We start from the raw sequence: 27,143 nt of genomic DNA, 5'->3' as shown, positions 1-27,143 counted from the left end.
AGCTATCGATCAGACTCGAAATTATCGTGCGATGTATATTTAGCATCGATGCGTGTAGTTCTACGACTTGTTTGATCCGCACCGTGTGTACACGTTGTTGAGAAATTGATGTAAACTTCAACAAGCATTGCGTGCCATCGCGTGCCACTGACCTTTTGCACCTGGCCATCGAGTCGAAGGCTATCCATTAACAAATAAGGAAAAATGGAGAACCTTATCCTCACACTAGCATGCAGCATGCGATGTTGTTCGTCAGAAAATATCTCGTGTGGTACTTTTCGTTGCCACAGAGTGCATACTAGAATTTGAAAATAGTTTGCAAAGTGATCTTAAAAACGAAAGAACCTTTCTATTTATATCTTCTACCCAGAAACCTCCGCGATATCTCAACATGTCTAATTTTTTAGATCGACTGAATTATTTAAATTTCTCGGTTCTCGTAAAATGAATTTTTTCGTTAAACACGTATTAAAATACACCCTATTTTCTTAATATTCAGAAAAAACTTGATCAATTTCTTGATTAATGCAGTCATCGTGTTTCGCGATCCATAGGCTGAGCAGAACTGGTCTAGGCATTAAAATATGAACGAAGCAAAGATTTGCCGTGTAGGTCTTTTAAAATACAGACAGAAATTATTCGAGCACGCTGTTGAAATACATTGTTCAAACACGTTTCTGGAAAACGTTTAATGCGCTGCATGTGGCAGAACGAAACGTAGGTTGGAACTGTTTTGCGGTAAAATGTAGCTTTGCGGGTGTATACAGATACGAGGGGGGAAAAAAAGAAAAGTTGCAACGGAAGTATTTACACAAAACCAGATGTTACCTTTGCGAGAAACGCTATTACTTTTTCAGGGCGGGCGTGTCGTCCTGTAAAAATATCATTCCTGTCTTTGCTTTACTGTTATGCTGGCTACACGAAAAGGGATTTGCAAACGTAAAAACTTTTAGCAATACGAGGATCAAGAGGGAAGTGCTTCAAACTGGGCAGAGTTCGCGGAATAAACCGCTCGCTTTAAGAATCGTTCGAAACGCGCAAGAATTTCAATGATACTCTGTTAGTGCTGAAGAAACGTGAACTTTTCTACAGTAACTACTACTATACTAATATTGACAAAACTATTACGAAATTGCGATTGTGTAGTGCATATATCAACAATTACACTGTATTACCAATTCCAAAATTGAATAAATCCTATCAAAATCAGTCGAATGTTTGTTTCGAAATTGTTCACAACTTTTGATAAAAGGATAAAATTTTCCATTTACGTAATTGAGTATTTGTTTTCAATATTGAGTCAATTTATTTCGAAATGAAATCATCGAAATGGACCTCTTCTACCTGCTTTATCACACAAAAGAGTAAAGTAATATGAAACAGACGAATCATTTTATAATAAAAATGCGAATTTCTAAACTAACGATTTCTTGTCACAAGTAGTTTAATACTTTTAATGATCTCAAAATCTCAAAATGGCCTCTTTCGCTGTTTTTGAACGTTAGTTATTACAAATTCTTATTCTACGCTTATCAAGTATATCTTATCAGGTAAATTAATGTGTCTAAAACTGGAAGATCTAAGATTTTTATAAATCGCGGGTAATATCGCAGAGGGTAAAACAGATGCTTAGATCACAGACTATTTGGAAGAACATGGAAAGGAACCAATATTGTCGCCACTCCAGCAATTCCAACGGAGCATGATCGATAGGGATGCAATGCCACAGACGAGGTATACGAGTAGACCTGGAATGTGGAATGACGAGTTTCTGTAGCGCCCGATGCGTGGTCTGACAACACTGATTTCGAGTCGCAAATACGTTTTTGCCGAATTATTTTTTAAATAAATGATGTATTACAATTTAAAATAAGAAATAGAGGATTTGCTGTATACGTATCAATGAAATACATCTTTAGGTATTTTAATAATCTTAATCGATTGATGTCCAATGATGGACCATACAGCTTTCATTCCGTTAAAAAATAATAAAATTTCTGTAATTTCATTTTCTGTCCCACTTCCTCTTGTGTTAATTTCTGAATCTGTTGGTAATGTTGCGAGTGACACGAAAATGGAGCTCTAATGGGGCTCTAATAATGGAGCTCTAGAGCCCCAGAAAAATGGGCCAAAAAAATACATTGGGTGAAAGGTCTATTCGTATACCTCGTCTGTGCTATGCGAAGCATTTATCTTTCGACATTTCTTCAAGATTAAATTCTCAATCGATAAAGCGGTTCATAAGCAAGTCGATCGATAAAAATACTTTAATGTAACATACTGATTAAAAGCATAAAGTATATAATAGACATTAGAAGTAATATTTTTTCGTGTTCCGCGGACAAGGAATTTTCAGGTCGGTATAGCAGTCAGATTGGGTCACGAAAGTCCATGAGGTGTAAGGTCTACTCGTATACCTCGTCTGTGTAGAAACGTCACCGGTTTAACGTGTACCATTTGCCGATGAAAATATTCTGTACAATATTGTTGACTGAAAATAACTCGAAATGTTACGATTAATATTTTTCCTGGTGATATGTACCTTCGTTGGTGTCCGATCCGCCAATCTTGAAACAGTGAGCGACGAAGAATTGATAAATCTTATAAAAACTGAAAAATATGTAGTCGTGCTCTTCAGTAAGTCTTCATCTTTTCTCTGGAAATGTTTCTTGCTTTACAACTTCACGTATCCTTAGAAATCTTAGCATAACTTACTGACTCTAAATTTTGTACTCATCATGGATATTTGAATTCATTATATACATTGATACATTAAACAGTCTACTAATTACAACATATGAAATACAGCAAGTAGAGATTGCGAGGAATGCAACAACTTTGAAAACAAGGTGATCCTCTTACGCGAAGACCTAGTTGACTCTTTGTCTGCCTGGGTTGTCAAAGTTGTCGACAGTCAACTGCTTAGACTGTATAGCACAGATAAGGAACCAGCACTTGTATTCTTTAGACATGGAATACCTTTACTCTGTGATGGTATGTAATAGAAGTTAGTTTTGTTTAACCATGAACATAAATTTGATTGTTGTTACAGGGTCATTAAATGAAGAGGAGATCCTAATGATGTTTACTGAAAATAAAGAGCCTACAGTGAAAGAATTAACAGATGACACTTTTGAACATCTAACTCAGGCAAGCAGTGGAGCTACTACAGGAGATTGGTTTGTTATGTTGTAAGTATATTTTACTTATATGTAGTTTCTGCTCCACTTTCAAATTAAATATTTCTATGAAATTCTAAAGATGGTATTAAATTGAAAAACCAAAAACGTTTAACGACTGTTAACACGTTCGCTACCGGCGACTCCGATCGGAGGCATTGGCGGCGAACGTGTTTAGTACCTGTAAAAATGATATATTTCATTTTATTTAAATTTTGGCGAAAACAGTTACAGTACAGATTGTGTGGAGTGTGTTAGAATGATTGCAAGATGGGAGGCTGTAGGTGCAAAACTTAAACAAAAAGTTAATGTAGCTAGTATTAATAAATATACAACTGGCGCATCTACAGCTAGAAGATTTAACGTTTATGAAGCACCAGAATTCATATTGTGAGTAAACATACAATTTAATCAATAAATGAACAAAAGTACAGTGTTCTATTATTTAATATGATTTATTTTGTACTTGAAGCTTCAGACACGGTAAAATGTATCGTTATCAAATACCGAAATACGACGTTAACGCATTTGTGTCGTTTGCAAAAGATTGGTATAAAAATGCACGTGCTGAAACTGTCCCAGTGCCACAAAGCCCATTGTAAGTGTGAACACATTTTTTATTAACCTTAAAATGTTTGTTTTAAATGGTATACCTCAACGTTGTATTGTACAAATATAATTGCCCTTTCAGCGACGATTTGGTACAAATGATTGCAAATTTCCTCCATGAAAAACCATGGGTTTTGAAACTTGGCAGTATAACCATTGGTGTGTTTATTATAATTTCTGTAGCTTCTAGATTCAGGCGTAAAATTCAGACATCTCAGAAGAAAGACTAACTATATTGTGCACCAAAGAAGTGTGTTATGGGTACTGTGCCAAATGACTCATGTATACAACATTGTATAAAAGCATAAAAACCATACAAATAAAGTTCGGGTTTTTACAAAGTTTTGTAATTTCGCGTGTTAATAAGAGCAATACATTTTCATTGTTTGATACGCGCATTCAGTACCCATAATATATACGCTGAAGCAAGATGAACTTAATGTACATTATATTCCCAGATATTGTATTTCTTATTCCATATAACCTAATATGTACGATGTTTACAAGACTAATTTTTTAACAGAAATGTTTTCTATGTTTTACAATAAATAGTTTTGAATAAAGAGTATTGCTGTTACACAAGAAGTGCCAAAGTATTTCCCAGTTATATGCATCTTCCTCTAAAAAAATTGCCTTACAAAGGTAATACAATAAAGTCAATGGTGTTCGGATATATGACCAACAATCGGGGCCGTGACTGGTCGTATATTCGAAAAAATGGGTTTCCGAAAATTGAACGATATTCAGTCACCGAATAGTATAACCGGCCGCCACTATACTTCGCATCTAGATTCGCATATTTGATAATTAAACACAAATGGAAAATGATACGTTTATTTGAATGTAAGATGTACTGTAATTTATCCATATTAGAGAAAAGAATATATCTGAATGTCTATGCATCCATATTAATTAGCTATCACATGCACCACTTTTATCACTTTTATCGATAAGCTGGTAGAAAAATAAAGTAAAAATATAATATGAAATACATCAGGCCCCTTGTATTATTTTGCAACATAATGACTTGAAAACTAAGTTTTCAGTTTTATTACTGTTACATTCTCCATAGTTCACAATAATGTTGCTATATTCATTCACAAGACACTCAGTGCAACATATATTACAGAAATTAGTTTTGTGCATTATAAGTTTAAAATTACATTTATTCTCTGTGTGATATTTTTGGTCTTATCAACAGAATATATTGCATCTGTTTTAGACATTATCAACTGATATATTTATCCTGAAGACTGTAGATGGGTCGGTTAATGCCAGTCTGATACTGTTTTCAAATTTTGTTTGTATAGAAGAAAACTCCATCATATTGCTTGGTTTTGAATCTATCCAAAACCTATCAAATTCATAAAAGAGATAACAATAAAATTGATGAAAGGCACGAATTGTTGGCAAGGTTCTTGAAGAATTATAAATATGAGTCTTAGCAGCTCCATCTTTCAACAATCGTAGAGCCATGCTTGTTAAATTTATACCAACTATAGCAAATGCATATCCATAACGTGGATGAGTGGAATGTGACAATACATGTGTTGCTGCAGTGGGATATTCTTGGGAAAAATAAACCAAATTCTCTAATCCAAGGATTCCCATCCCACGAAAATCTGTTTTTGGATCATCTCCTTGAAAACCAATTTCTTGCCATTGTTTTGTAACTCTAGCATCTAGTGGCTCATAAGGCATTAAAGAATTCCACAAATGTAACAACAATAATTCATGCTCTGGATTCTCTGCATCATAAGGCGTTTTTCTAAGCTCTTCACATTCCATGCACAGTTGTCTGTAACCCCAAATTAATTCTACACATTTGCCAAATGATTTAGCAAAATCAGGATGTGCTGTTGGATTTATTTTCTTAGTCACCAACACTGTCATAATAGCTTCTTCTAAGATTTTACGTTCTGCTTTAGGAGTAATCCCATGGTGATCAGCTAAATCATTCAAATGTGCCACAAGAGTTTTAATATTTGGATTTCTGGATAGATTAAGAGACTCCTCCACAGCTAGAGTTCTTTGTGCTCCAGATGGTTTTCCATAACAAATCCTTTGAAGTTCACACATTTGAGTAGTTTGATGCAACAACCATTTTATAATGGGTCTGAAATACCAGCACACTAGTGACCAAAAATGCGTGAGCATGCTTTCTATTAATTAAACACCTTGATACAAGGAAAATTTGCATATGTTAAATGCAAGGTACGATTAACCTCATTCTGCCATCATACTGAAAGCGTATAGCTTCACTGTTTCGAGAAAATTAAATTCTCGAACAACGAAAATTGATACTTAACGCGTATTTTTACAAGTACAACGGTTTCTGGTTGTTCACCGTTAAGGTCAGAGGGCAATGCACATAACCTGTGCCATAGTAACAGATATACATGATAGAAACGTTAACTATGTTGAATGAAAAACAACTTTGTCCGCAGAGCTTTTACGTGAGCGACAAACTCACGGTTTCTATGTTACGCTACGGGGAAATCATCGATTTCCTCAAACATTCGCTCTCAGCGGACCGAGATCAATATTAACCTGCTAAACTAACGCAATACTGACGGTAGAAGAGGTCACTCACTACCGTCATCCTGTACCAAAATATTTAATATAGCACACATACCTGTTTTGGACCGAATTAATTAATTTACTTTCCGACCCGCACATTAAAGGCAACTGTGGTACAAATATCAATAAAACGTATGAAAAATTACAAATTTTCAGTATTTCTGCAAAGCAAATACTACCTAATTATTGCTTCACCTTGAGTTTACTGTTTACAAACGCAAATAGAATTACTTATTGGACGTTAACTACTGTAATGCGTACGCAGAACGATGAAATATTTAAAAGAAACCGACTCTTTGTATATTTCATTTTGCATTAGTCGCGTTAAGACACTCTGTATAGTCACCACAAAGTATACAAATAAAACAACGAAATATCATTTTCACATTTTACAAAATGAGACATGTAAATCGAAACAACTTCAGTCAGATCCGTAAATGGCAAAAACCTTTAGCCCCATTTTTGTCCTAGCTTAAAAATAGTTTCCCTTAAATGCGTACAGTAAAAGACAACGAAGAGGACAAATTTTATAAATGGAGAACGAACGTGCAACTTCGTCAGAAACCTCCACGAATTGTTCGATCAACAGCGAAAGTTTTCAAAACATCGACAATCGCTACAACGAACAATCGGACGAAGAACATCGTGAGAACGATAACACGAATTCTGGCTTAGTGTTAGATCTTCGAGATGTAACTGTATGTTGTGATCCAGCCTCTGAAAATGAATCATTGGAGAAGCTTTCGGCTGTACTCGAACAACCGGAGGACTCTGTGATTTTAGAGGGTGTTCAATCATCCTGGGATGATCACGAGGACAGAGAGTTAGTTCGTAACTCCCAAACAAATAATAGTTTTAAAATATCTAATGTTTATACAAGGCAGACATGAAATCTTATTATTGTTAGTTTCGTTCTTCGGGATCGCATAGAGTCGCTTCGTAAAATCATGGGGAATCTGAAAGAGGAGCTGAGAAGAGAAGTGGAACTATGGCGGAAGGAGAGAGAAGAATTGCAACTTTTGCGTGAAAAAGAAAATTCAATGGCCTTGGAGGAGGCAACTGCAGCCGCACGCGCGGCTGCGGTAGCTTATGCCGTGGAATCGCCATTATCTAGCAATTTAGGTAATTTGAAACTGTATTTTCGAAACGTTCGTGAAACAGACGAATCTATCTTACAGGGGATGTTTTAGATTTAACGTCCACGGACACGATCAGGGAACTCACGATACTCGAGTACGAGAAGAAACTAGCCAAATATCAAGACGAGTACTCGTTCAACCAAGCAGAGAAACGTTATAATGCTCGTTGGAAAGTGATTGCGAACGCTTACAAACAGAAATTAATCGAGGTGGAACGACTTTGCAACGAGGAATTGGAAAAGATACAGCAAAACGCGAGTTACCTTCAACCGCTCAAGGAAATGGCATCTCAATGGTACACTGACGAAGAAAATCACGGCGATACAATTAAAATTTCCGATTTTGGCGTCAACGCGCAAAAGAGTGCTATCTTTGTTAAAGATAGCACAGACCACCGATACAAATTTCAACAGATCGATGCGGAAGTCAATATGGCGCCCGAAATATTCGTTGCCAGATTCAAATCCGAAAACTTTATGAAAAAAGATAGATACTACGCATAGTCTTAACTTTCATTTTCTATCTATTTGTACATCGAACTTTTGCAATGCTCTTAGTATGAACTTATTCGATTAAGATTAAAATTTGTATAAAATTCACATGGAAATTTTGAATCCCGTTTTGTCGATTGACCGTTACCAATATTTAAGAACAAAGTACACATACCTTTTTAATGCTAGATGTTGTCCAAGATGTCGACATCGTTAACGTTGCGTTGTAAATCTTGACTGCAAAGGACATCACAGCTTTGTACAAATCACACTTTCATCACAATGTTGCACAAGCTATTTTAAATATGCGAGGTGGGTAAAATTCTAACCAGAATATGAAGTTCGAAAATTTTGAAAAGTAACGCGAGTACGGTAAAGATCTCGTGACACTACTATTGAACCGGTAATTCTAAACTGAAATGAATCGTTCGAGATGTTATTTGATCATGAATGTTTAAAATAAAGCAGTTTTAACGTGGGAAACAATTACGCGAACTGTGACTTTGAGCGCGAATGCCAGTTTCATCGTTCCTACTAAAATTCGGACCGTTCGAGCGTTCCTTGTGTTTCATCTGTTCCAACATTCCTTATTCATTGTTTACGTGACGTGGTATGGTAATACAACTGACTGGTTGTTGCCGGCTGTGTATAGCAAAACGAAGGCGGAAAACTGTTTTGTTTAATTGATTATCATAATTTTCGTAGTAAACGATTGTGACCATGATGCACTCTACGTTTGACGATGTACGACGGATGAATAAACGGCAGGTAAATTAATTATTTGACTTTGGAATTTGTAGGTTTTCGTTGGCAGACACATATGGTCGATCAAATGTGGTCCCTTTGATAACAATTTTCGGTCTTTTCTTTAAAGGTGCTGTATCAGGTGTTGAGTTTTGGTATGATCGTTTCATCAGCCTTGATGATGTGGAAAGGACTGATGGTCGTAACAGGCAGCGAAAGTCCGATTGTGGTGGTTCTCAGGTATTTGAATAACTTAACCTAACAATTTCGGACGCGTTTTTCGCGCGAATAAATTCGCTTTTTGAAAAAGCAACGTCATCAATTTTTTTTCTTAAACATTATGTATTGTCTCGTATTCTCTTGTATCACAAGGTGGGTTTGCGAAAACAGAATGTAAAGTCTATTAAAAATGGATTACATATGTAGAGTGTTGAAAAGTAATTAAAAAATGTCCATGCTCGAAATACTCGCTAAACCGAGCAAAGAATATCAAATTGATTTAGGTCCACCAATTAACTCTTTCGAAGCAGTTAGCAATTTCTTGTTTCGTCAGTATCTGATGCTTATTCTTATAACTTCACAATTTTTTTATATATTTTGAATAACAGTAGACTCCTGGTTATCTGGTCCTTGATCATTCACTTGTGCCCGATTAAATATACTTTTTATCATATTGGTTTAAACAGTGTTTATATCATTAATTTTATCTGCTCTATAGAATCACTTCCTAAAATATTCTTCATTTATATGTTTATAGTTAAATTTGTAAGATATTCGAAATGTTATTTGTTTTACAGGAGGAAAGTAGAAATTAGTATAATTGCATGTATATGAGTATAAAATACTTAAGAAATATGAAGTAGAGTTCTCCTAAACACATTGGAATTCATTTTGAACCAAAAATGTTACATATACCATGGATATATTTAATGTTTTTGGTATAGAATGAATTATTCAATACATTGGAGAAGTATCAGGGATATTTTGTATATAAGTTATAATTTTAGCATAATATTCTTATGGAGTTATACCTCAATGTTATAGTGGCAGTATGGAGCCAGCATTTCACAGGGGGGATTTATTATTTTTAACCAATTACCAAGATGAACCAGTCAGAGTAGGAGAAATTGTTGTCTTTAAAGTTTTGGGTAGGGATATTCCAATTGTACACAGAGTACTTAAATTACATGAAAAGTAAGTATTCATTGTATAGATGTAGGTAATATAGATGTAAGCTATATTATTAAATAAAAATTAAACCATTCTAGGGGTGATCAAAACAATACTGTTAAATTTTTAACAAAGGGTGATAATAATTCTGTTGATGATAGAGGTTTATATGCGGCAGGTCAGTTGTGGTTGACGCATAAAGACGTTGTTGGTAAAGCAAGGGGTTTCTTACCATATGTAGGAATGGTTACTATATACATGAACGAGTATCCTAAATTAAAATACATGGTCTTATTAGGTTTAGCATTGTACGTTTTGGTACACAGGGAATAAGTGTATTTCATATAGAATGTTGTATGAAATAGACTGCTGTTGAACGTCTATAAAAAAATGATACATTGTAAAGTAATGTAAGATAATTCAAATACAAATGTGGAGCTATGTACAGTGGTGTCCACTTAAATGTCCAACGGTCGGAGTCGGACGTGGACACGTTCGAAAGTGTAAACTTTCGGCAAGTTTTGACCAATTGACTTTCGTAAAACGTTCGTCATACTTCTATTCCGCCTTACTTGTCTTTTATTTAGAATCTTTCCCATTTGCTAGTTGTTTAGTTAACTATGCCATCCGCTTAGCGTTACATTAATATAAATATAGTTTGGTATTATCAATTTAGTATTGTTGTGTTTGGTATTATTTTAATCGTAAAAATCTCCGTAACTCAATTATAATTACATAATAAAAACATGAAAAATTTCTAAGAAATGGCGGGGATAACTCGTGATCATTTAATCGAATAGATTCGTGGACATGAAAGCCGACACTGCTGTACAATGTGATATTACCTCTGTTGATTTCATACCGCTCGAAGAACCTTCTGTACGCAAAAGGTCAATAAAGTAACAATTTTGAGAAGATGTCTGTATATTTACAATAGTAATAAGCAAATAATAAGGTGTGTATGCAAAGCTCCAATACTTTTGTATTGTATTAAAAGACAATGTTTTGTCATTACTGGCAAAATTAAATGTATAAAAATCTTAATTCTTTTAAGTAATATCGTTGTTGTTTTGCCGAAATTCATTAAATTTATTAATTAAATAATACTAAAATGTTCTAAGTTTCTGATTTTTTTTTAGAAGTAACAATGAAACTACAACTTCTTCTTATGCATTCCTTCATTTAAATTGTTATAAATGTACATAAATGTTTATTAAAAATATGATGAGTTACACGAATATTGATTACTTATCCATATAAAAATAGTATACATATATTACAAAGCCCGATACATTTCGGACCAAATTGCATCGAATTTTTCCACAGTTCGTTGTTTTCTGGCCCAAACACGAGTTTCGGGCTACCCGTATACCTCTACATAAAACACAATTAACGAAATTTCAAAGTAATTTTTATATAAATGTTACGATACATTGTAATAAAATAATGAAATTTCATTTGCGTAACATAATCGTATCTGAAATTTATTTTTATCACAACTACTAGTTAATGATTTTTGTCAGCACAACAATGATATAGACACCATGTAATTCAATTTCAATTAGAATTTCGAGGGGTAAGTTATTTATAGCGTATATTAATACGTAGTCAAAGTGTAAGTAAAGTTATTACTACTACTTTTCCATCTGTATACTATTAAGAATACTATAAGTTTAATTGTCTAGTATATTTTCTGAACAATTTAAGAATACTCAGGCAATTTTTTTATTTTTGAAATAATTTGATTTAAATATTGTGTACTTTGTACTTTAATGTGTGTTAGTGTATTATGTACTTTAAATTAAACATTATTAAGGTTGTAGTCAGATAGTAATCACGATTGAATATTGAATTATTTTAAATGGCACTGAATATTGGACAAAAATCTATAAACGCTCTGTATAAACGAAACAAAAAAAAAAAAAGAAAAAAAAGAGGACGCGGGAAATTTGGAAAGATTAACGGTAAAATGTATATACTTAAGTAAGTTTTTAATATTTACTGCACATAAAAGTAAGCGCATCTTCCCTAGCTTCTCCATCATGGCAATATCTGTACATAACACTTTTATTTCACAGACACTGAATATTTTAGAAGATTGACGACTTCTCAGATTAGTAGGTAGTATAAGTAATGATACTTGTTTGTAGGCAATTCTTCTAAAAACATTTATATGTTACCTGTATTTAGTCCAATGCAATGTAACGTTTCTCTGACTATCTGAAATTATAAAATAAATTTATAGCACATGAATTCAGTATAATGCCTTACCTTTATTTCTGGTAGCTTACGTGTATTTGTGGTTTTGTTTTTGTTTATTGTATTCACGAAAAAGTTACAGAAATGTTGGCATTAACAATAAAAGGTTTCTTTTTGCTTTATCTTAACAGAAGTACAGAGTTTATGTAATATTAAATATAATACGAATTGGTGCTAATTATCGGGTCTGGACAATTTTCTACTCATGTAATGTATGTATATTGAATAATTTCCAATATTTCAGGAGGTCAGTACAAAGTACTATTGTGCCTTTTGAGCCATTGTAGGCAAAGAGGACATAAATATCCATTTCTTAGGTATTACATCTAGTATTTTGTATATAACTTATAAAAATTATAGTAAACATAGCAATTTTCTTGTTTGGTCTCAATGGAGTCCATACATAGAGCTTATGTTTCAATTAACAACGCGACTCCACTCGAATCCACGTTTCTTTCGGCGATACAATCAAACCGGGTAGTTTATCGTTTAGCTCGGTCGGTTGACCCTCCACGAACGAAAAGTTGAAGTTTTGCATCAGCGCGGCAAACGATCCGAACAGATTGAATCTTGCGAAAGTCTCGCCCGCGCACACGCGATGGCCTAAAAGACAAAGCGTTGCTTTCAATTTCTATTTTTCAAGCCTGCCGAGGCGTTATTTATAGCCGACTGACGTTACATTGCTATCAATCATTGTTTAAAAAACAAACGTCAAAACTGTTTTCACAGTTATCAGTACAATACTGTAACATAGTTGTGTTACAATTAGTGTTATCACGGTGACATGACAATATAACGCGTAATAGTGGTTTAAGGCGGACATCATGATTCGTTAATATTTAAACATCAAAATGTAAAAGAAAGAAAACGATAGATGTTGGGAAGGTACAATTTTATTTATGTAGATTAATGATTTATAAGTTTCACGCTTACCTAAGCCAAAAGAAAACGACAAATCCTTGCCCAAATTGCCGTCGTCGTCGATGAATCTTTCAGGTCTGAAATTTTGCGGGTCGCCCCACAAATCGGGATCTGTGTTCAAGCCTGCCAAATTTGCAATAACTATTGTGCCCTGTGGGACACTGTAACCGCCGAGAGTACTATCCCTTAATGCTTTGTGTAGGACGCCAAATGGTGTCAACGTTTCGTACCTGAGAATCTCGCGTATCGTTGCTTCTGTGTACGGCAAACTGTAACAGGGACCAGCAAAATTTCTAACGTTTATTCGTTATTGAAAATTTTGTAACATACTTGTTTCTGTCTTCCCACGTAACGTATCTTCCGGTCCCAACCACCGAGTCTATTTCCCCCTGCAATTTTTTCAATACTTCCGGATGATGCATGACTAATTTAATACCGTGAAGAATAACACTTGGCATCGCGGACAGTGCTGGAAACATCACGTCCACTAGAGTCATAATCAGCTGCTTCTCCGAAAAAGTAGACATTGTACTCTGTTTCTTCATTTCTCTAATGTATCTGTCTATCATTCCCTTATCATTATCCAGACAATCCGAGTTTTCGTGTTTGTTCAAATATTCCTGCAACAGGAATTACCAGAATTTTTTGAAGAAAATGAAAGTTTTTTGGCACAGCTATTAATTTAATAAATAAGGTATTTGAGGCTTTTCGAGATAGTTGATACTGATTACTACCAGGAGTCAAATGGCACATTGATGTCACTGCAAATTGAGCGAAACACCGTTACATTTTTATCAATATTAGTCTGTCATTTGACCTCCGATGAAATTAATTACAATGTGATAAAACGGTCCTCGAAAGACTCATTTAACATTTATTTTTGTCGTGCTTATGGAATGTTCCTTCAATACAAGAGAATCAAATTTTTAACGAAACATGTGTATTAATGGATACGTTTAATTTTTAAGTGGCGGTGTGTGTACCTTGATGAAGTCTACCATACTGTAGTTTCCTTTCATAATGTTCGTATAACCGAATAAATTTCCGAAGTACTTGTACATTTCCCTTTGGAAAATTATGCCGCCTGTGGTATCGGCGGATCTTTGGAACAACATAGCAGATTGGCAAAAATATCTCAGCTTACTGTGTTCTGTACGATCAAATCTGCTACCGAACATTATATCCCATATACTGTTTCCGAAACATGGGTACAGAACGTCTGGGAAAAGTGCGTAACTCTTTTTCAAATATGTCTAGAAGACACATAGAAATTATGAATCGTTCGTTAATCAGCCTTTCTGGTACAAAATTTGGGTCAGTATTTTTTGAAAAATACCTTTTCTTCGTCGTTAATGGGACCGTTTTTCAACATATCGATAAGCAAAGTAACTTCTTCCATCATGTGTTCCTCGTATTTATCATGTCTTCTACCGAATCCGAAATCCCTCATGTGTCGAAGGGCAAATCTCCTTTGTTCTTTCCAAAATAGTTCCTCGGTGAAAAAGATTCCTAAAATTTCACGCGAAACATAAGACGTTGCTTATATTATTGCTAGAATGTTAAGTTTCCTTGACAAGAAAGTACCCAATTTCTTTCCGAAAGCCCTTGCCTTTGCGATGTGGAGGTCGCTAGGTCTCCCATCAAAATCATCCTTCTGGAATACTTCTTTGATACTTTGGTAATCGTTCGCGATAACGGCATATATGGGACCAAAATAACAGGCCACAACTTTGGAGTGTAACTTGTCTACATAATACCGAACAGTGACGTGAGGATATTGGTAATTGCCCCACAGTAGATGCCAATAAGACCCGACAACAGGTAGTCGCGGAAGACCTGTTAGAAACGAGTCAGAGAACTTTTAAAAAATATTGGAATTGTAGTAAACAAAAGACCAGGAAGAAGAGAAAGGAATTGCACGACAAAGGTGTGAAGGTTGATTGTAAAAATTGTTTAAAGATACTGTCGACACTTTATCAACGAAATATTAAATAATTGTGAACGGTGAATACGATATACTGTATTATTCATATTGTGAATGAAACTTACACGGTGGTGTATTTGGTGGTACAGCACTAATGAATTGATAAAGCTTGTATCCTATAATAACCAGTAATACTATCACTAGCAAGGGCGACATTCTGCCGCCAGTGTTGAACACAGAATGATTCTTAACGCTACTTCTCGTATTTTACGCGGTCCAGCAGAATATACATATATCTTACAGAGGTTGAGCGCAAAAAATTATATCAAATATTGCTGGTACATATAGTTAAATAATCGCTTTTATCTTCTAATACAAAGTACATAATGAAGTTGTTTCGACCTTTTATTTTTTCTTTAGTTTAGATAATCGGCATCGCATTCACTATCGTTTCTTATCGTTATTTATACACATTTTTAGCAAATACAATAAAATGAAACATACGATATTGAATGTAATAATAAAAAACGATTAAACATTGTTGTGATATGTAATCAAAATATAAACCTTGCCGAAATAACTCGATGTTTATTTCCACTGATTGTAGGCAATTGTGATTCGAGGGAAAATATTTACGAAATATGAAACGGGAGGAGTTGGGTATGGGTATTTTTGACAAAAACATATTCTAACAAAAATCTTTATTTTACAATACAAATTTACTACAATTTACTTTTTAAATCACAAATAAGGCGTCTAAGTACTATTCGTTATATTTTATTGTGTTATATCCTAAGAAACTACAAAAAATAATGTTTTCTTTTTTTTAAATAATGCGGCCCATAATTCGTTAGATTCGATTCTAGGACAGGCTTGTATAAGTTCATTCACTCGAAATATTTGGTATCACCTAAGCATACTACTTGCAAACTATTTTTAATCACTGATTGCATCCGATCGTCATTTATAACGGCACAACCTACGTTCGGAGATAGTTTATATAATAAACAAATGCAGTCTTCCAAATTTTGCATTATTTCTTTATCAAATACTGGTGTTTCTGTTAGATCAAAATGCAATTTTGAGAATGCAATGTACAGAGGTACACAATGAGCTGCCACTCGTAAGTGAAACATCAGAAGGAAAGTCTTGGCAGTCTACAAGAATTATATTAGATTTATATACAGGTCTAACATAAGCAATTGGAATTATATGCGAAAACGCCTACCTCTAATGTTGCTTTTAATGTTCTGAGGTCTGTGTGATGTTCACAATATTCAGAAAGTATTCTTGTTAATCTTTCACACCATTTGGCAGAGCCAATGTTAGTTAGCAGTTGAGGCAAACTCATCATGTAAACACGCCTTAACTCCACATTTTGCTCAAATTCCATATTATCTAATAGGACAGCTAGAACATCATCACGCTGTGTCCACTGTAATAATAGATAAGATTAAGAGATTTATATTTAAATGGATAAATCTGTTGACCTTGAAGAGCCTTACTTCAAACACATTTAACGTATTGTCCCAGTGTTCGATAGTAGCTAATAAACTTGTCATACACAAATATACCAATGTAACATATTTGGCTTCTCTCTGATGTGTTAAACGCTCTAAAGCATGAAATATTACTTTGGCATATCCAGTATCTATTAATCCCTTCTTCTAAAAGTAAAAAATCATACGAGTGAATGACCTAACTTCCAAGTAAGCATTACAATTAGCTCACATAACATTGACTTTTACCAAATGGGAATGTTGAACAATTTGATGCAAACATTCAAGACCTATCACAATATTTTCTGGCACATAGTCATCAATGATTATTAAAGCTGTTGGAAGAACATCGCAGATATGGTTGTATAAACCCGGTTTCTAAGGGACATAGTACAAACATAAATGGAAAGTTGATTTTATATGCTTCAACTAATTCCACAAACCTCAATTTGATACAAAAGCCATTTGTAACATGCTACAGCTGCTGGATAAGATTTCCAAGTATCTTTCAGTAGTTTTGGTCTTAATGTTAACAATACTGAGGTGAAATTGTCTTGCTCTGTTAAAACTTGAGAGACATTCTGACACCTGTATAACTCTAAAACTCCATCAACTAACTCTCTGGAGATGGACACAGACTCTGCTGTGTTCCAAATATTCTTTTCATGATGTTCACCAATGAGCAACAACAAGTTAACGACAAATGTCTTGACCGCTGATGCGTTCAAATCTATTTGCGCGTTCTCTTGGTTGCGACTGTAAACGATTTGCTGAAACGATCTGCTGATGTTTCGCAAATTTCTATCTACTATTTGTCTGTATTCTCTGAAGTCTTTCTCCTCGCACGGTCGGCAAGCACCGACCGTCTTTTCGGGAGCGTAAGTCTTCTGAATCAGATCGATACATGCCGACCATAAACCGCCTGTGGAAATGTCACCTCTGATTTTCAAAGCCTCGAGCTCTCTTAGAAGCTTGTTCATTTTTGCGACTCGCTCGCAAAAGAGAGTCTTAGCGAGAAATAACGATCGCTCGACTCACGAATCAAGGTTTTCGCGACAATTCCTTGATTTCACGCGTGCACACCGTAACTGTCATTTTCTGAATCGTACTGAGCAATAGCACATTGATCGAATACAACGCTCCCGATCGGGAAGGAATAACGATCGTCGAGCCTTTGCACGAACCTCACTCCTTCGAACGTTCTGAGCCTTCCGACAAACAACGGAATGTATCGACGATTGTACGCGCTTCAACATGTGACCACTCGACAGAGTTCCCGATTTAACAGAGCATCGAAGATCGAACGTGTACGGTGCAACAACAATGCCAAAGTTCTACTACACGCGTCTAGTGTCGTGCAAATTTACAATGTAATTGTTGTATTTTGTAATATCGTTCGATGCATCGAAATGGTAATCGATACGATCCTCTCGAGGTCTCGAAGTACATGTCATCTTTTCGAAGTTGTTCGCCCGGTATATGATTCGTGCAAATGGAGGAGAAAATCACTATGGCCGCCAGCCTCGACAACTTTTGCTCTTCGTTCCTAGTTTCGAGCTTCTTGGTACGTTGTTCTGTTTGTTATATTACTGCTAACGACTGCGGAAAACTTTCTAACAAGCGTTTTTAATAAATACACAATACTACAGGAGATACTTTTTCATTTTATTATACAATTTAGTGTGTTTTAAAATGCGCCTTGAAGAACTGCCGACATATTGTGGAAGGGAAAAGGTATCTGGGCTTGGTGATTTTCCCCTCGTGCGGCATTAATCGTTGTGACATATGCACGAGCTGTTCTCGCGAATTGGTTTTTTGTATCTCGCGCGGCCGTTTTTCTTATATTTGCGTCGTACTAACATGTCTTTGTCTGTTCTTTGTACGGGTGTACAGCTGTCGTTGTCGTGCTTCGAGTTTAGTGGAGTTTCGGAACGTTTATGTCGTGATAGCGTGGAAATTCCAATGAATACCGTCCAGTAGTGATATTCGCGCATATTTTGCACGTTCATGTTGTGCATCGTGTCGCGTTTACGTAAACCGTGCTTGTTTGCTTTCCGTCAAATACCGAGAGCCTTGGTAATTATGAATTAATGAAGGTGTAGTAGCTGGTAGTTACGATATGGCTGAGTACCGTTAGTTCATTTTCTATTTTTTCATATCATTTATTGTGTCATTTGGTGTTTTATTCTCGATCAGATGATATTAAAGTCGGTCGTTCGAGTTTAGCCTCCATCTTGCTTCCTGCATGCAAGACACCGCCCTTCAAACGGTTTTTACAATTGTCAGTTTTGGATTTCCGTAATTTAAGTGAGATAAATTTGATAAAGAGGTGCATTAAGTTTTGTCAACATTAATCCGAGTACTGCGTACGAACTTTCGTTAAAGTTACATAACCTCATTTCCTTCGAAGTCGAACAAATGTTTGAGGTTTACGATTGTTCGTATATTATTTATCCGATTTCACTTTGTGTTTCGTTTCGCCGATAGAAACGTTGCGAATAGTATCGTTTTAAGCACGATGATTTTAGAATCCGTTCCAAGAAATCATTTCATTCGGGGGTTCTCAACATTGACCTCCTTTTAACACTACATTTAATATCCGATCACTCTAGAGTTACTAGTAAACAAGTTGGGAACCCTTAACCTAAAATATGTTCTTGTGAATCTGATCACTTGTTGCTCTGGTTTTCCCAAGGATCGGGTTCTTATTGTGTATCATCGGGAGTAGGCAGTGATTCAGAAGTCATGGCAGAGCTAGCTGCATTTCTTGGTCAGGAAATCCCTGAAGGGAGAAGCAATCTTGCAGACAATCATATAAATCTTGAGCGGGTAGCTGATTATTGCGAGGCAAATTACTTTCAAGCAGAAAATAAAAGAATAGCCTTGGAAGAGACAAAGAACTTTACAACCCAGTCATTGGCCAGTGTTGCCTACCAAATAAATACTCTCACCTATAATTTTTTACAATTGCTGGATTTGCAAACGTCCCAGTTGGCAGAAATGGAAAGCCAAATGAACCATATTGCCCAAACAGTGATGATACACAAAGAGAAAGTAGCTAGAAGAGAAATAGGAGTTTTAACTTCCAATAAGATTACAGTACGCCAGTATAAAATTATTGCACCAGCAAATCCTGAAAAACCGATTAAGTATGTGAGAAAAAGTATAGATTACACAGTTTTGGATGATATCGGACATGGAGTACGTAGCAGTGGTACTCCTAGGAGTAAACAACGTGGTGGTAGTCAGGGTAGTGTTCAAAGTTTAGGTGCAGCCTCCACTGGTTCTGGATTAGGTGCTGCTATGGTAGGACCTGCTCCTACAACCAAACCACCTACTCCACCTCAAACAGTGAGAACGGGTAAGTACAAAATGGACTATATTTTTTGTTATTGTATCTATCTAACACAAGGTTGTTATGTTTTGTGCAGGAACATTGAGCAAAGGATCACGAGAATACAGGACACCACCTGCCGTTGCTCCGCCTCAAGTTCCTAGTCATTATGCCCCCAATTATCCATTGGGTCATCCTAGAAGAGAACGCGGCCCCGGTTATAGTACCTTACCCTTACACGCTCATACCACGTCTCATGCAACTCTAAATACGAATCATAGCGCTCACCCAAACACTATAACTCAACATACCTCACCGCCTCAAGTAGGAACAGTTCACCCGCTTCAAAGTCATCCTCAAACACCGCCGCCTGCACCACCTAGCGTGACTGCAGGATATATTTTGGAACAACACAACAGCATGCCTCGTAAGTAACCGATCAGTTTTATTAAATCTTACACAGGATGATTTACCTAACATGCTCAACTTGAACAGGTTGAAAATTACGTATTGTACGAAGAATTATTATATATGAAAGTTGCATGGTCTTGAGATGGTCATTAGGAGGAATATGTATTTATAGATAGATATGTTTATTTGTGTCCTTACAGATTACAATCTTTGGTATATTACATTGCCGTGACTTATTTCTAGTTCATTTCCCTTCCCACTTCTCCTTCCTTTCCACATTCTCTCCATTCTTTCCACATTCAATCATACTGTTCTATATGTATTTATATTATATGTGTATTTGAAGATGTAATCAGGAGAATCTAACACCTTAGTGACAAAATATCGCGGAAAATAATAGTTTTAGGATAGGTATACTTCGATATTAGGTATCCAGAAAATTTCGTGCCAGTTTTGATTGATCGCAATTCTAGGCACTAATCGAGAACTAATGTAATTTATAAGATGCATTCTCTGAATCGTTCAGTTATCGTATTTTCAGCAATAAATATTAGATCCCCCCCCCCCCCCCCCCCCCCCCCCCCCCCCGTTAAATTACACAAGGTGTTCGATGTCTGTTCCCAGCGCCACCATCGCCTCTGGTTGGTATAACTGGTGATATGGCGGAGTATGGTGGTCACCACACTCTACCACATAGATTGTCACATCAAGTCAGTCGAAGTAGTGGTGCTAGTAGCCCGCCATTGCCACCACCGCCCCCACCCGAACAGGAAGAGCATCCGCAATTCGGTAGGCCCATGCAGTCCAGCGGGGCTATCATGCCTATCGTGCCGGACGAGGAGGATTTGCCCGGTTGGGTACCAAAGAATTACATCGAGAAAGGTACGTCGAAATGTCGTTAAGTGTTACGATTATTTTCGTAACAGGAACGAACTATAATGAAGTATTACCCTTTTAGTGGTTGCAATTTACGATTATTACGCTGACAAGGAAGATGAATTGAGCTTCCAGGAAAGTTCTGTAATTTATGTATTGAAAAAGAATGATGATGGGTGGTGGGAGGGGGTCATGGACGGTATAACGGGTTTGTTCCCCGGAAATTATGTAGAGCCCTGCGTTTAATATGTCTTCACGACACTGCATTTAAATGTATCAAAATTGTGAATGATCTTTGTTCACAGAAAGACTGCAAAATTAAGGGACGCAACCGAATCCCTGGTTTTAATATCTTATTTAGTATATTGATAAGCGTAACGTTAAGGTCAATATCGACCGGGTTGGTCGTTACAACGATGTGGAACGATGCTATATATAGCACGGCGTACGTTACAATAAAAAAAACTGTAATTACAGACACTTCCTAAAAAAAAAATCTCAAACATCACGTGAGTTTTCTAAAAATCAAACTAACCAATCTTCGTATCGATATGAGAATGTGTATTTTTTGGTAAATAGTATTCCCCTTTGACGAGCGTTATTTTACCTCGATCCGCAACGGATCGTATTTATATACGTATATACAGATAAGGTGTAATTATTACTCCACTATGCAATACGTTAGTGGTTAACTGTATTTATGTATCTTAGATGTAATCGAGGTGACGTTAGCGATAGGCTAACGTGTAATCAAAATACCAAACGTCCTGTTTAACGAGAATCCTAGCGCCTTGCATCGAATGCAAATTTTGTAATATAAATTGCTTTCAGGAATCGAACGTATCCTGCTAAGAGGCGCGCAGCGTAACGAATTTATTTTATAGTGTATATTTACTTCAGTATTTTATTTATCGTAAAAATAAAATAGAAAGATAATCCTCACGTTGCAAAGATCGTCCCGCAATCCTGCTCGTTTACGCCAGTTCACAGTCTACCCACAACACAGTCAATTAATATATGTATCGTTTAGGACTCCATTATTTCATTTTATTAGACATTGCAAGCCGCGCCAAGGTGAGAAAGCCCACATAATATTCGCACATTGTATGGCGTTAATTATGTCATTAGCGAATTATTAAAACAGATATAAGTACCATGTAATTGGCCAGTTAACGTACCATTCGTGTCCTCTCTGGTTTCCCTCCTGGTGTACTTTGCATTTTCCTTTCCATGCTCCGAGATGCTTGCATAGACAATAAGAGACCTCGTTTCCACGAGGATTGTGAATTTCGAAATTGCCTCTGACGTAGAATTCACGAGTGAAAAGATATTGAATGGTAGTACAGAATTTTTTAGATGTGGTAGTTGGGAAGGACGCAAGCGAATGTACGAACTACGAATGTATTTATAATCAAATAAATGAAGTTGCAATACAATTTTAGAGTGACTTGCATGCACCAGTCGTGATCTTATAGATTCTTTACGATGGTTATACTTTTCTATCTTTTTTATAATTTTGCAAGTTTTCGATGCTCTTTCTTTTGGCATTATTTTTGCCTTATACTCGGTTTTCGAGATTGTATTATATTTGAGAAGAACCATATAATACTCTATTTTTTTTTTTATCGAATTTATCGTGTATAACCACACGAGTAAAAGGAAGAAAAGAAAGCTCTGATCATTATGCTTTTCTGTTTATTGCATACGTGACTACGATTTGCGAGCCTATCTGACAATCGAATCGTTTGGCCTAGAAAATACCACGACTGCATGCAAAATCGTGGGTTGCGCGAAACACGAGTCCCTAATTCCCTTTGAAATTGACCGACTTCGGATATTGTGAATTGGGCGAAATGCACTTGGAATGAGTCTGGTCACGAAACGAGAACGCTTGTCATCTTCGTACGATTGGTGTTTTCGCTTTGCATGCGCCAATTTCACAGCAAATGTCTAAAATAATTCTGTCCGTTCGATTTACAGTAATGACTTCTTTCAAGCAATAATTTTTACACTGGAATCAATCAATGAAATCATTCTCACCACTGTTTGTGTATATGTATTCTTGTTGAACTCAGCTTGATTTTACCCTGCTTTCAAGCGAATTCACTGTATCGATTTTGTATCTCGAAAGCGGAAACCGTACTTTCTTGGTTTCAAGGTGGTTCACTTTATTTGTTTTTACGTTTGGGCTAGTTTAGTAGTCCTCTTCAGAAAATAATGTAATAAAAACAGTACATAGAATATAGTAAATAACAGGTACATCATTGATTTTTATCTCGAGCAGAAATCAATAAGAATAAATATAAACAGTGGAGGTGAATGATTCAGGCTCTCGAGTTCTGGGTAAAACTTTGATTTCGAAATGGAGGATTCTTAGAAGTATGTAGCACTACTTTTTGAGGAATTAATTTTCATCTTGAAGTCGGTGTAAATTATTAAAGAGCGTACGGTCTTCGTACAAAGAAGATGAAATTAATCGCGAGAGCACTTCAAACGCGTCTGTTTCAGACGAGATTTCTTTTACGATCCGATTTAATGCTCGGTTGAAGTATTTTTCTGACGCACGCGGTGTTTTTTCCGCCCATATACGAATAAGAAGCATAGCGCGGGGAACAGCTTCCCGCTGCAAGCGTTTTCTCTTTTAAGCCAGTAATGACACCCACGGGATCTAGTTTTGCGCAGTTACGTACGCAAATTCACGCTGCGAAAGATTCGTCCTCCGGCCCGAGAGGGAGAGAGAGAGAGAGAGAGAGAAAGTAACCCGAGTCTCGTATATCCAGGATCTTCGTGAATTTTTCCATTTTCGTGGCGTACGTACTACGGTGGAGATGAAAACAGGGCGCAGTTTTGCGAACGACGCGGCAAACTATCCTCGTATGTCACGCTCAAAAGAGGTCGTGCGAAAATAAGACACCGCTGAAGGGAGCGAAGGAACATTATTTTTTATTATTATTCGTTCTCGTAATACACCGCGGCCGTGGGACGCGCAGCGTTCCTCTTTTCGCCGTGCCGAAATCGTCGGCTCGAAATTTCAATTTAAAAATGCTTTTCGCGAACCTCGCCGAGATAACAAGGTTATACGTCGGGGACGACGATCATTGAAACTTTCATTTCGAGCAGTTTGCGAACACAGATTCATTCTATGCCTTTTTCACATCTTTTTAGAAAGTTGCGAGTAATTAATATACTGGTGATTTAGGTGCGGGTACAATCAATGGACCACTCGAGGTCATTGGCGAGCTACTCCCGTCATACATTTCGGCTGCAACGGTGCACCATCTATCAAACCTTCGTGCAAACCGTTCATACGTTCAGCCTTTGTTTTAATTTAGGACGGTTCACGTGTGCACGGCTTTCTAAAAATTCCAGTTTATGGTACTGGATGTTTATTGTCAACAATGCTTAACAATAAATCCTCTGTATTTCGTCGATGGAAAAGGTAGTCGTATTGTTCCATCAGGACAATGGTTGTAACTGAAAACCAAGTACTTAAATCGAATTTGGGTAATTACAAATTTATCTGAACGGAAAAAGCTTTGGTAAATAAAGCATTATTGGTAAAAACTATGGAATTTACTTAGAATAAAAATGTACGAAAATTCCACTCCGATTTCTCGTTTCCGGAGAAACGAAAATTTCGAGAGATCAGGAACGCTAGTTTCAATGCGTCTAGTTTAAATCGTGCTACCCGTTGGCGTGTAATTTCCACAAAACGCGAGTTTCGTTCTGACGTTTGAATCGCCTGGAAACGCTGATGACGCGAGTACTTCGACCGCGGACATTTCTCGATAAATTCGAGGAAAACCGCGAACGATTGTGCCCGTCTGATAAGCAAAAGCGCAGAATTTATTCGATATCGAGGAAGCGTACGACGCTTTATCAGGCTTCCTGGCGACTGGATAAATCTAAGGAGACGGAGTTGGCGCACGTACAGCCAGCTATCTGATCTAATTCTCCAGATTGATTATCCCCCAGGTACCGGCAGTCAGCTCAGACCCATCCTCGCCCGGCTTGTAACAGAAACCGCTTCATTTGATTAATACCGTCTTCCCGGGCAACCGCGTCCAACTTCTCGGTCCCCGGTATTTCCTTCCACGCTCACCTGTCATCCTATTCGTCCTTCCATCGAATCTTGAAATATCCGTCGTATCCGACCGCTGTCTGAATTCACCGCGAACTTCCTTTGTACCAACGAATAATGGACCTTCCATTCTTCCCTTGCCAGTGTATCCCTTGCTTTCCGAGGGCTTTGCTAATCGATAGCGAGTCGTTCGCTAATTTAGAGCCGAGAAAGCCACTAGCTGGTAGATGGGGATCAGGTGTTGTTAAGGATTGCGTTAACGTTGTTAGATTGATCACAGTACGAATCGAATTAGTCAAGCTCAACGGAAATATATCTCTACGGTGACGCATAGCTCGTCGTACCAGAGGATACATCCCGAGGGAAACAATTTAGTAGCCACTTTACAGAAGACACGAGAACTCTTTGCGTTGGATAAAATAGCTATCGAGGTAGTTAGTACCCTGGTGATGTAGCTACGGAATACTGAAACGAGAGAGAAGAGAAAGCAATTGGGAGAACGTTTCGTTCTGAACCTGCTTAGCAAGTGTTAAAATATTAATCTTCGATGGATTTTAAAACGGACGATTGGGAATCTAGGAAAATATGAAGCCCGAACGACCCAACGAAGACGAGCAACCGCCAAGGTTTAAGCGCAAGAGTCTTGGATTTTATGCCCGCTGCCCATGGCACGAATCGTCGCCTTTTTATTGGCAGTCCCTCCCCCGCAACGTGACTGCAATAACACCCGCAGTTGGGAGGCGAGGATCGAGAATTTATACCGGGGACATCGGACGAACCTGGCGCGGCATCCACGGAGGAAACGGGATTAATATTCGCGGTGGTTTCCGGCCTGCCGTCGAGTTTCAACTTGTCTATCCGTTTCTGAAGAGGAGGCGCGCCCGCCAGCCGGTGTCTCGCAAGGGTAGGTTCGTCGAAAGGCTGAAGAGGATTCGTGCGGTTGAGAACTTTCTGACTTACTCCGTCATCGGTCTTAGTTTAACTCGATGGCGTACCCAGATGTTCCTTCAACTACCGTGGGCGCCAGGATTTTAAGTGTCGAAGGATGAATGCAAGCCGGCGGGGGAGGGCTAGTTGTCATCGTGCTCGTTGAAGTTTTGCGCCATTGCGATTGAGCTGGAAGGTAGCTCAATAAGTATAATTTCTCTGAAAGTCATTGTCAGAACACTCTATTGGGCTGAAACAAATCTAGTCTTCCATCATCAATAGTTCAGTGCAAATTCTGGGCAGGAATAATCCGGTGATAATCCGGTCGGAACAGTCCAATCTTACGACAATTTCTTGAGCAGTCGATCGAATGAATTATTGGACGAAGTTCCACTTTACGCTTTACGTCCCGTGTGGTACGTGAATTACGGCGCACTACCACATTTTAGCCGAGCAGCCAGACAGTTCTTGAACGAACGATTTCTCAACAAATGGATAGGTCACGCAGGGCCTATTAGCTAAGTCTGCTTGCTTCACAGACTTGAAATCTATTGGATTTTTACTTTTGAAGCCACTCAAGAACAATTGTTTATCCAACGTCTTGAAGATTTTAACGATTCAGAAACTGTATGACACGACGGCTGCAGATTTGCATCGAGGTTAAAGGTGGCTATTTCAAGTATTGCTCTACTGGTCTACTAACTGAAGAAATTAAAAAACTTTTGGAATCTTCGCCAGAAACTTTTTATTGGAGTTTATTGGACGTGTTACAGCAAAAATTTCGACGGCAGCAATCGTTGCTAATAACGTTTTATTCGTATAAACCTCGTGACATGATTTGAATTTCGTTCCCGTCTCTATCGTTCGATGTTGACAAGGGATGGTTATGCAACGCACGACTGCGGCATAAATTGCGTTTCGACCAGGCATCTGAATCATGTTATCGCCAGGGTCCATTCATCAATCTTGCAATTAGTTTGTTTACGAAGCAGGTGGTAT

The 27,143-nt window shown here is 37.1% G+C and overlaps 8 protein-coding genes across 12 annotated transcripts in view; 4 read left to right on the top strand and 4 right to left on the bottom strand.

The window, feature by feature from the left end:
* Positions 1-8,283, bottom strand: part of LOC143343203 (uncharacterized) — a 30,997-nt gene extending 22,714 nt beyond the window's left edge. The window contains exon 1 of the mRNA XM_076767845.1: positions 8,174-8,283. Coding sequence (XP_076623960.1) covers positions 8,174-8,248 — 75 coding nt within the window. The 5' untranslated portion in view covers positions 8,249-8,283. The remainder of the gene's footprint in view (positions 1-8,173) is intronic.
* LOC143343756 (thioredoxin domain-containing protein) lies at positions 2,292-4,373 on the top strand. Its single transcript, XM_076768972.1, has 6 exons — positions 2,292-2,637; positions 2,809-2,994; positions 3,053-3,191; positions 3,408-3,569; positions 3,652-3,777; positions 3,871-4,373. Exons 1-6 carry the CDS (start codon positions 2,508-2,510, stop codon positions 4,016-4,018), a joined length of 891 nt encoding a protein of 296 aa, XP_076625087.1. The 5' UTR covers positions 2,292-2,507; the 3' UTR covers positions 4,019-4,373.
* On the bottom strand, positions 4,510-6,579 carry LOC143343755 (ELMO domain-containing protein 2). The gene is made up of 2 exons (XM_076768971.1): positions 6,424-6,579; positions 4,510-5,904 (listed from the first exon to the last, which is right to left on the bottom strand). The coding sequence occupies exons 1-2, from the start codon at positions 6,465-6,467 to the stop codon at positions 5,007-5,009; spliced, it is 942 nt and encodes a 313-aa protein (XP_076625086.1). The 5' UTR covers positions 6,468-6,579; the 3' UTR covers positions 4,510-5,006.
* LOC143343837 (uncharacterized) lies at positions 6,902-8,065 on the top strand. The gene is made up of 3 exons (XM_076769113.1): positions 6,902-7,191; positions 7,276-7,490; positions 7,547-8,065. Exons 1-3 carry the CDS (start codon positions 6,902-6,904, stop codon positions 8,008-8,010), a joined length of 969 nt encoding a protein of 322 aa, XP_076625228.1. The 3' UTR covers positions 8,011-8,065.
* A 323-nt stretch (positions 8,284-8,606) lies between the features above and the next one.
* Twr (signal peptidase complex catalytic subunit SEC11 homolog C twr) lies at positions 8,607-12,175 on the top strand. The gene is made up of 4 exons (XM_076768760.1): positions 8,607-8,766; positions 8,873-8,982; positions 9,787-9,936; positions 10,011-12,175. The coding sequence occupies exons 1-4, from the start codon at positions 8,719-8,721 to the stop codon at positions 10,243-10,245; spliced, it is 543 nt and encodes a 180-aa protein (XP_076624875.1). The 5' UTR covers positions 8,607-8,718; the 3' UTR covers positions 10,246-12,175.
* A 184-nt stretch (positions 12,176-12,359) lies between these two features.
* Cyp304a1 (Probable cytochrome P450 304a1) lies at positions 12,360-15,253 on the bottom strand. The gene is made up of 7 exons (XM_076768761.1): positions 15,142-15,253; positions 14,677-14,928; positions 14,429-14,601; positions 14,076-14,345; positions 13,423-13,712; positions 13,105-13,361; positions 12,360-12,774 (listed from the first exon to the last, which is right to left on the bottom strand). Exons 1-7 carry the CDS (start codon positions 15,230-15,232, stop codon positions 12,593-12,595), a joined length of 1,515 nt encoding a protein of 504 aa, XP_076624876.1. The 5' UTR covers positions 15,233-15,253; the 3' UTR covers positions 12,360-12,592.
* A 447-nt stretch (positions 15,254-15,700) lies between these two features.
* LOC143343182 (TELO2-interacting protein 2) lies at positions 15,701-17,915 on the bottom strand. The gene is made up of 5 exons (XM_076767795.1): positions 16,959-17,915; positions 16,765-16,893; positions 16,522-16,683; positions 16,245-16,451; positions 15,701-16,173 (listed from the first exon to the last, which is right to left on the bottom strand). Exons 1-5 carry the CDS (start codon positions 17,493-17,495, stop codon positions 15,904-15,906), a joined length of 1,305 nt encoding a protein of 434 aa, XP_076623910.1. The 5' UTR covers positions 17,496-17,915; the 3' UTR covers positions 15,701-15,903.
* Positions 17,916-17,979: 64 nt separating this feature from the next.
* Abi (tyrosine kinase Abl) lies at positions 17,980-22,560 on the top strand. 5 transcript variants are annotated; one of them, XM_076767791.1, is made up of 6 exons: positions 17,980-18,079; positions 19,211-19,876; positions 19,947-20,276; positions 20,885-21,142; positions 21,219-21,344; positions 21,442-22,560. In XM_076767791.1, the coding sequence occupies exons 1-6, from the start codon at positions 17,995-17,997 to the stop codon at positions 21,456-21,458; spliced, it is 1,482 nt and encodes a 493-aa protein (XP_076623906.1). In that variant the 5' UTR covers positions 17,980-17,994; the 3' UTR covers positions 21,459-22,560. The 5 variants fall into 5 exon arrangements, with proteins under 5 accessions (XP_076623906.1, XP_076623909.1, XP_076623905.1 ...); XM_076767794.1 differs by lacking the exon at positions 21,219-21,344; XM_076767790.1 differs by having other exon boundaries at positions 21,219-22,560.
* The last annotated feature ends 4,583 nt before the right edge of the window (positions 22,561-27,143 follow it).

The sequence above is a fragment of the Colletes latitarsis genome, chromosome 7, assembly GCF_051014445.1.
Source record: "Colletes latitarsis isolate SP2378_abdomen chromosome 7, iyColLati1, whole genome shotgun sequence".
Taxonomy (NCBI): Eukaryota; Metazoa; Arthropoda; class Insecta; order Hymenoptera; family Colletidae; genus Colletes; species Colletes latitarsis.
Note: the sequence above shows the minus strand (reverse complement) of the source record. Positions and strands in the feature narration are given on the sequence as shown.

Bases quoted from the DNA above. Each gene is read 5' to 3' on its own strand.
- Cyp304a1 (XM_076768761.1), bottom strand. From the start codon at position 15,232: ATGTCGCCCTTGCTAGTGATAGTATTACTGGTTATTATAGGATACAAG. The intron at 14,346-14,428 runs GTATTTTTCAAA...TGTGTCTTCTAG, and splicing joins CCATTAACGACGAAGAAAAG to ACATATTTGAAAAAGAGTTA. The intron at 13,362-13,422 runs GTATGTTACAAA...TCCCTGTTACAG, and splicing joins ACGTGGGAAGACAGAAACAA to TTTGCCGTACACAGAAGCAA.
- Twr (XM_076768760.1), top strand. From the start codon at position 8,719: ATGATGCACTCTACGTTTGACGATGTACGACGGATGAATAAACGGCAG. The intron at 8,767-8,872 runs GTAAATTAATTA...TTTTCTTTAAAG, and splicing joins GACGGATGAATAAACGGCAG to GTGCTGTATCAGGTGTTGAG. The intron at 9,937-10,010 runs GTAAGTATTCAT...AAACCATTCTAG, and splicing joins GTACTTAAATTACATGAAAA to GGGTGATCAAAACAATACTG.
- Abi (XM_076767790.1), top strand. From the start codon at position 17,995: ATGATTCGTGCAAATGGAGGAGAAAATCACTATGGCCGCCAGCCTCGA. The intron at 18,080-19,210 runs GTACGTTGTTCT...GGTTTTCCCAAG, and splicing joins TCCTAGTTTCGAGCTTCTTG to GATCGGGTTCTTATTGTGTA. The intron at 21,143-21,218 runs GTACGTCGAAAT...TTACCCTTTTAG, and splicing joins AAAGAATTACATCGAGAAAG to TGGTTGCAATTTACGATTAT.
- LOC143343837 (XM_076769113.1), top strand. From the start codon at position 6,902: ATGGAGAACGAACGTGCAACTTCGTCAGAAACCTCCACGAATTGTTCG. The intron at 7,192-7,275 runs GTTAGTTCGTAA...TATTATTGTTAG, and splicing joins GATGATCACGAGGACAGAGA to TTTCGTTCTTCGGGATCGCA. The intron at 7,491-7,546 runs GTAATTTGAAAC...TCTATCTTACAG, and splicing joins GCCATTATCTAGCAATTTAG to GGGATGTTTTAGATTTAACG.
- LOC143343182 (XM_076767795.1), bottom strand. From the start codon at position 17,495: ATGAACAAGCTTCTAAGAGAGCTCGAGGCTTTGAAAATCAGAGGTGAC. The intron at 16,894-16,958 runs GTTTGTGGAATT...TATGTCCCTTAG, and splicing joins GGCTTTTGTATCAAATTGAG to AAACCGGGTTTATACAACCA. The intron at 16,684-16,764 runs GTAAAAGTCAAT...TTTTACTTTTAG, and splicing joins TTGTTCAACATTCCCATTTG to AAGAAGGGATTAATAGATAC.
- LOC143343755 (XM_076768971.1), bottom strand. From the start codon at position 6,467: ATGTGCGGGTCGGAAAGTAAATTAATTAATTCGGTCCAAAACAG. The intron at 5,905-6,423 runs GTATGTGTGCTA...CTGGTATTTCAG, and splicing joins ATTAATTCGGTCCAAAACAG to ACCCATTATAAAATGGTTGT.
- LOC143343756 (XM_076768972.1), top strand. From the start codon at position 2,508: ATGTTACGATTAATATTTTTCCTGGTGATATGTACCTTCGTTGGTGTC. The intron at 2,995-3,052 runs GTATGTAATAGA...TTGTTGTTACAG, and splicing joins AATACCTTTACTCTGTGATG to GGTCATTAAATGAAGAGGAG. The intron at 3,192-3,407 runs GTAAGTATATTT...TGGCGAAAACAG, and splicing joins GGAGATTGGTTTGTTATGTT to TTACAGTACAGATTGTGTGG.